This window comes from Pagrus major, chromosome 4 (genome assembly GCF_040436345.1).
Source record: "Pagrus major chromosome 4, Pma_NU_1.0".
Classification (NCBI taxonomy): Eukaryota; Metazoa; Chordata; class Actinopteri; order Spariformes; family Sparidae; genus Pagrus; species Pagrus major.
In genome coordinates, this window is record NC_133218.1 from 20,751,570 (window position 1) to 20,759,454 (window position 7,885).

At 43.1% G+C, this 7,885-nt stretch overlaps 1 protein-coding gene across 2 annotated transcripts in view; it reads left to right on the forward strand.

Moving 5' to 3' along the window:
- acsf3 (acyl-CoA synthetase family member 3) overlaps positions 1-7,589 on the forward strand; it is a 45,013-nt gene extending 37,424 nt beyond the window's left edge. Inside the window, exons 8-11 of one of the 2 annotated variants that reach the window (XM_073465197.1) lie at positions 417-551; positions 1,102-1,213; positions 3,510-3,657; positions 5,884-7,589. In XM_073465197.1, the coding sequence (XP_073321298.1) occupies positions 417-551; positions 1,102-1,213; positions 3,510-3,624 (362 nt within the window). In that variant the 3' untranslated portion in view covers positions 3,625-3,657; positions 5,884-7,589. Of the gene's footprint in view, positions 1-416; positions 552-1,101; positions 1,214-3,509; positions 5,691-5,883 lie in introns of those variants that run through there. The other variant, XM_073465196.1, reaches the window with a different exon arrangement.
- Positions 7,590-7,885: the final 296 nt, after the last annotated feature.

A 7,885-nucleotide genomic window follows, 5' to 3' on the forward strand; every position in this document is an offset into this window, starting at 1 on the left:
TTGCTGATTGCGCTGCATGAATGTAACTATAAAAAAAGTAAATGGTCAAACTTTGGCATGTTTACGATGCAAATGGTACTTTTTGCCAGATTTTCACTCATATTTAGCCACGCTAGCAACTAGCTTTAAGGGAAAGCAGAGATGGCTGGGCGGTTGGTGCACCACTTTGGTCCGAACTGAGATATGTCAACAACTATTTGATGGATTGACGTGAAAATTGGAACACTTATCCATCCGGTCATGGTTGAAGACCCTTAGTCTTGTTTAAAAATACAAGGTTAAGACCAATTCACAAATTCACAGATTTTATTAAATATCAATCCATCCAGTTTTTTAACCTACTCACAAACAAAACACATACGTGGACCCTGACTCTGTCTTACTTTGTGGGTACTGCTTCTCTTCTTGTCTTTTAGGGGACACGGTGGTCTATAAAGACGGTGTATATTGGATCATGGGTCGCAGCAGTGTTGACATCATCAAGAGCGGCGGCTACAAGATCAGTGCACTTGAGGTGGAGCGTCAGCTGCTGGCTCATCCAGACATCATAGGTAAGAGTGCTGTACTGGTTTTGTGTCTTACCTGTGATGCGACAGTGGCAGTTGTTCTCACCACGGTCATAACTTTTGTTGTGACTTGCCACCATATAAATTAAATTGACTTGACTTGTCAGTAACTGGCCAGGGATCCTTTTTTCATAGTTCTGTCTCTCTTCCATATCACAATGGATGTAAGATAATCTTATTTAGGGCATTCAAATCAATATTAGGTTAGTGCTGTAGCCCTTTTTATCCTGTAAATAATCCCCAAATTTAAGAAAATGCAGCAAGACAATGATCCTTGTCACACAGACAAGACAACCAAAGAGTTTCGTATGACTTATCAGTGGCCTGTTCCTGATATTCATGTAAACACCTTCTTATGAAAGATAATAATTAGCATTAATAACCCCAGGTATTGTTCTGTATTAAAATCGATGTGCTCAAATAAAGAGGGAACGCATGCATTCAAGTCCTAATTTTTACGCCCTGCACCGCAAAATGAAAGAATATGAGTTAAAACTTAACAACATGTCTGCTTTGTATGATTTTAATCTTGCAGACGTGGCTGTAATTGGGGCCCCAGATGCTATTTGGGGTCAGAAAGTGACTGCAGTGGTGCAGCTGAAGAAGGGGCAGAGTATGACCCTGCCAGAGTTGAAGACCTGGGCAAGGTACTGTGACTTTCAGCTTGATAATATAATGGCTTCAGTCAACAGTAATGCATGAAAAAACACACCTACTTCATTCATCCATCCATCAGCTTTACTCGCTTACCTGTTCTAAAAGGATCTCAGGTGACATTAGGCAAGAAGCAGGTTATACCTTGGACAGGTCACCAACAAGCATCCAGAGAAACCCAACAAGCATGGAGAGCAAGCCAACTCCACCCAAAAAGGCATAAGGCTGGTGAACAGGTTCAAAACATTAACACTATTAGGTGACAGAGCTAACCACAGCACCGCTGTCCTGCCCATCCTCCCTTCATTCATATCTGGCAAAAAAGTTTCGCCTGGCACAACTTTTGCCGTAGTGCAATATATTGCAAAGTTTAAATTCCGAGTAAAAGTAGAGTTTATCATTACTTTGACTTTGTAGTGTGAGCATGAGTATTGTACAGTTTGCGTTGCACTTGCACGATGGAGAAAACTGTTTTTTTTTCCACTTTAAAAAATTCTCATAGTACACTTTACAGCAGCTGATGAAATAACTAATGCACTGTCCTGCACCATTCACAACAAAACACAAAAAGAGCACCGGTTCCCATTATTGCGAAGGAGTGCTGACCCTGTCTTGGTTAATTCTTGTTATGTTCGATTTGAAAAGAAGCTCTTTGCCAGTCCTGTGGTAAACAAATGAAGGCTCCTAATGCGGACTCTGCAGCTCTCCAAGCAGTTCTGCACACACATCCCCCAGTGACCAGCCCCCGAAGTCCTCAGATCAATACGAAGGGATGTGAGAGAAATAGAGGCCAGAGATGGACTAATGAGGGGAGCTGAAGGAAAGACAGGAGATGAAAAAAGAGAGGATGTGGAGGAAGCGGACAAATGATTGTTACGGAGGACTTCATCTTACGTGCTAACAATTTGTTTTTTTTTCTAAATGTCATAAGAGTTTATTTTGTCGAACGCAGACAGTCGGTGGTGTCATGCGGCCCTTTGCTTTGGAGTGACCGAAGGCACAAATACTGCTTGTTTTTTAGTCCCCCCTCTTTTACTCACCCTCTACATAGAATTTTGTCCAACTCATTTGTCCACATATTTTTTCACTTTTCCACCATCTGGTTTTTGTCTGCTGCACTATCCATCTACTACACACCACAGTCATTTATTCACTTCTCTGAATTCTGAGTGCATTTTGTGTGTGTGCGTGTGTGTGTCAGGGCTGTGGGCTCCATATGGTGTGGGGGTGTTAGATCCTACTGCTGTGGCCTGCTGGTCCAGCATGGTGGATTACTACTGCTGCCTGTGACCCAGGTTAACACACACTTGCACACACACACACACACACTGTGATACACACACAGTGTTTGCAGCCAGAGGTGCTGCCAGCAGACAGGCAGTGCCAGCCCACAGCCCACTGCTGAGGCCAGGGCATAGGGGAGAGAGAGGGAGATAAAATGAGACATAAACAAGTAGATGGATGCTCACTCTTCAGTGCCCTGGCTTCAGCTGTCAGTCTGAATCTCTATCACACCCTCTGTGCCTCACACTGCCTTCAACACACACACACAAACACCCTCACGCACACACAAACACACTGCCCTGGAGAAATTGGTGACACGAGCAAGCCCCATTACAGAGACAGTGTATGTATGCACATATACTCACTCACACTTTACTCACTGAGTCAGAGAGAGGGAGAGACGGAGACATCTGCTGAAAGGAGTGTTTGATGGCAGCAGTATGAGTCATTATGCTCCCTCGCACCACACAGGGACACACACACACTAACACACACTCAGGCACAAACAAACAAACAAACAAACTAGGTTAGAAGATAATAGAAAAGCTCCAGGCTTCAAGACTTGACGTAACAACCGTGCACTCAAAACGGAAAAAATAAAACACTTTTAATTATCCCAGCCTTCTGTTTTTCCTTTTATTATTTGTTTTTTTCTTTTTTTATTTCATCTCACAGTGATTATATTGTTTTGTACGAAGGGAATTGTCTGTGTCTGGAAGGCGAATTGTGGATATTAGGGAGGAGAGCTGCAGAGTGTATGAAGGACATTTCTTTCCTTATCTCGACTACTCTGCCACAGGGCTAGCCTTTGTTTTGCAATTGTTTTTCCGCTTTTGTTTTCTTTTTTGTTGCATTTGTGTGTGCGTGTGCATAGTCCCATCCCGTATGTGTGCACATTGATCAGTGTTATGTGTCCTTGTGCATGCCTGTCTAAGTTGAGTCTGTGTTTATCTTCCTCTCTGCAGTAAACAGTCTTCAGTGTATTGACATCAGTGTTTATTGCAGGGAGCACATGGCGCCCTACACCATCCCCACAGGCCTGATGCTGGTGGAGGAGATGCCAAGGAATCAGATGGGCAAGGTCAACAAGAAGGACCTCCTGCGACACTTCTTCCCATAACTGGACCACTTTGATACATATGGCAGCATAAAGGTCCCTGGTTAAAAAACACAGGTGTAGCTTTGTGAAAAATGACTTAAAGGAGACATATTATGCTAATTTTCAAGTTCAGGCAGGTTACTGCTAGAATAGGATTACATGCTTTAATGCTCAAAAAATGCCTCAGTGTTCTTATACTGTCCAGTGCTGCAGCACTGTATTCCCCCTCTGTCTGAAACACTGTTTTAGTGTCTGTCTCTTTAAGGCCCCCCTCCTGAACACCCAGTCTGTTCTGATTGGTCAGCTCACACACACCTGAGCCAGCATCTCTAACAACAACAAAGCAGCTGTGCTAAATTAACTTTTATGTGCCAAACTAGCTAGATTAACTTCATTATGCAAATGATGCAGTGACGTAGTGTGATGTCAAGGAAGTCACTGAATCAAAGGCTGACGAGGCGAACCCATGAAACACTGAAGGAAAGAACAAAAACAAAAAGCATAATAGGTCTCCTTTAACCTCTGATTTGACTTAATCGCAATACAAAAACTATTACAAAAGTAATTCTGTTAAATTGAATATCACTCATACCATGCATTGTTTATCAATTACTATGTCAGATAAGTAATTTTTTGAGGCACTTTGAAACATCATCAAGAGGAGAGAAATTAACCCTAATTGCAAATGAATTTATCAAGAAAAAGTCTAAATAATCTGACATGGCGTCCGAAACAGTCCAACCTGTGACGGACATACAGCATGTAAGAAATTGTCAAGCAGTGTTAATTGGTACACAACCTAATGTGGCCCACTTTTTTAGGGTTTGCAATTGTAGTAGTGTCCCAGTTCCATACTACATACTGTATGAATACTAAACAGGTTCACACTAGAAACATGACAAAGAATACCCAAAACAGTATTCACACTGACAGTTTTCAGTATAACACATGATTTCAGGGTGCCCCAGTAGTTCAGTTGGTGGAGCGCCCGTCTCATGTGCGGAGGCTGTGTGCTTGCCACAGCGGCCCAGGGTTCAAGTCCGACCTGTGTCCCTTTGCTGCGTGTCACCTCCCCAAAATAAAGCATGGGAAAACATGTTGCTTTTTCTGCATGAAGTTCATTTGCCTGTGGCATTTTTGGTGCATTTTGTATACTAACTGCAGAAACCATGGACTATAGAGATTAATATATAGTACATATTTTGTACAATTTTATGTAGTATAGAACTGGGACAAAACGTGATATATGCACTTCAAGCCAGTGTCCGTTATGAACTGTGGGATGCACTGTTCAGTCTGCCTTTAGGAGATGGTAACGGCTAGTGAAGTCTGCTTTGGCTCCTGATGAAAATTGCACATACACTGAACAGGATGTTCATCTGTTCGAGTAAAAGTACTTAAAACACAGCAGTACCTACTGGTAAAGAGTGCTATGAATACTTTTATTGGAATATTCTGATGTTTTATTTGTGAAAATGGTGTGATTAGAGAATACAGAGTGACAGTTGTGGTGGTGTGACTTGAATCAAGAATCGTAGTGAGTCACACTCGCACCAGACAAAATCAAAGACAATATGGTGGAGGAACAGGAGACACAATGAACTTTGAAATGTGATCAGTGAGCAAACACTGTTAATATTATGTAAGGTACACAATGTTGCTTTTTTACGGGCCTATAAACAAACGGAGACACAGCTGTTGATATGCGCAATAGTAGTATGCAAGAGCTGACATGAGCTTTAGATGTACTCTAAAGCCATATGTTTACATTTGTATTTGACATTAGAGCAAAACAGTTATGGTGGTTATGTGATGGTGGGGTACGAAGAAAAACAGCCCATCTTGAAGTCCTAAAATGCTAGAATATCGGACTATCTGCCAACATTGTTCTAAAAAAAGTTCAACACACAAATGTCAATAATAAGTCTCAATAAGCTCCTTTTACTGTTGACCACTGTGGTCATTTTTTCTGACGAGGACAGGCTGAAAAAGTTACATAGTGCACCTTTAACATTGTTCACACATTGATGCACTTGAAATAATAGATAATGTTTATCTGAAAATTTAAAACGTTTTTGAGAATTTGAGTCAAAGTCTTTTGGAGTTATTTTTGTTTACTTCTCTCATAAACTGCAGTGTTGTCACGCATGTTTGCTGTGTGTGTGTGTGTGTGTGTGTGTGTGTGTGTGTGTGTGTGTGTGTGTGTGTGTGTGTGTGTGTGTGTGTGTGTGTGTGTGTGTGTGTGTGTGTGTGTGTGTGTGTGCGTGTGTGTGTGTGCAGCTGTGGTTACACAGGTGTGATGAGAGCCCGAAGGCGGATTCTCTAGCAAGGCACAACACCACAGCTGGATGCCCCACACTCCATCTGACTAACCCTCTCGCTCCGCTCGCTCTTCTCACCTCTCATCCTTTCTCATCTCCGTTTCTCCAATACTGCTGCCTCTTCTGTCTTCATCACAAGTCAAAACAGATTGCAGTGGCACCGGGACCAACTCGACTTGGAGACTCCTTTTGAATGAGCCCTGGCGTGCTGCCAGAATAGGCAGAGAGTGCGTGAAGAGATGAAAGAAAAGGCACAGAGAGGAGATGAAAATATAAAGCAGGACAGTCGGGAGCCTTAACAAGAGCTGGCTAGAGAGAGCTGATAGAGGAGAGGGGGGTGACGGGACTGAAGATGTTGAAGAAAAAGTCGGCGTAGGGTTTTGAGCAAGTGATATGTAAAAGGATTTCAAGGGGTAAGAGAGAATGAGGCACTAAAATACAGTTGAGATAAACAGTCGTGATGAACAGCCAGAGAAGTGAAGATGGAAAGAAACACACAAGTGTAACCCCCAGCCAATACAACCTCCTGTCCGCACACACACATCCACACACACTTGTCCGCCCACAGTCACCAGAGACCTGATTAAGAGAGCAGAGCTATCGATCTGTGGGCTGGCAGGCCAGGATGGATGAGCAGGCAGGGCTGTAGGAGCACCAGAGGACAGCTTCAGTGCCCTCAAACCCCCCCTGCCGCCCCACCCAACCACCCACGCCAGGGCTAGGACTTGGCCTGGGCCACAGGCAGGAAGACAGGGGCGGCTGCAGAGGGTCAAAATCAAAACTGAAGAGCAGAGAGCTGGCGTGCAGTAATAGATACACTCTATTGTAGGTGTGTGTGTTTAGAGGGGCACTCAGGACGGGTTCCAGTGCCTCCCTGGTGCACACAAGGGGGAGGGGAAGCTGGTGGATATTCCCTGGACTCCAGCTTGATGGAGTACTCGTGCCCTTGAACTACATCCACACACACACATTCAAACACTCCCTGCCTGTGTTTGCTGGAGCGTAGTGGGAAGAGCTTGTCTGCAGATGGCTGCTTATTGGGCCCCAGGGTCCTGGAGGGCGGGTTATGGGGGACACCGGTGAGGTTGTTTATGTGTTCGAGTCACATGGAGAGTTTGGGTAGAATGGCAAAGGTTTAAAAGAAGCAGGTGATGTTAAAAAGAGATGACGGGAGGGTTCATATTGCCTGTGTCTTTTTACTTTGTCACAGTTTCACTTTGAATGTTAGCCTGCCTGCAGGATGATATTTAATTTATCATCTCATCAGACGATGCACACATTAGGTTGTAACAGGAACCAGCTGGCATCACAAGCTAACAAAGAATTGAAAGTATTACATTTCAAAGAGAGATTTTTTATTACAGCGAGCACACTGATTGAATGCCAGTTCATTCAATCATCGATTCATTTTCTCTACCCATTTTTCAGAATCAGATCTCAGCATACACCTGGTCGAAGGCAGACAGAAAGACTTGACAGTTTTCAACCTCACCACAGGGCTGACAAACACCACTGGGCAGTCAATAAAGTTGTTATAAACAGACAGAAGCACGAAAGGATGGGTATGAACAAAAAAAAAAACCTCATGTTATCAAGTAATGATTTAACTATATAGAAATGTTCTGAACAAAAATTACAAAGCACTTCAAAATAAAAGCTGTTAAAGAGAAACTTAACACCAGTGGACTCCCAATGTTTTAATCTTTCACTTTGCTGCAGTGATGTAGAAGTTTCACCCATCAGTGATTCTGGGTGACGTCAGTTGTGCAACAGACTGAAAAATTTCAAGAAAGAGCCAAACATAATGCTGAAGAAATTGTTGGGGAAGAGGATTATTTGCTTTCTTACTGAGAACTAGATGAGCAGATTGATACCTCTCTGTATATGAATCAAATATGAACCTAGAGGCAGCAGCCTGTTAGCTTAACTTAGCAAAAGACTTGAAAAGGAGGCAAACAGCT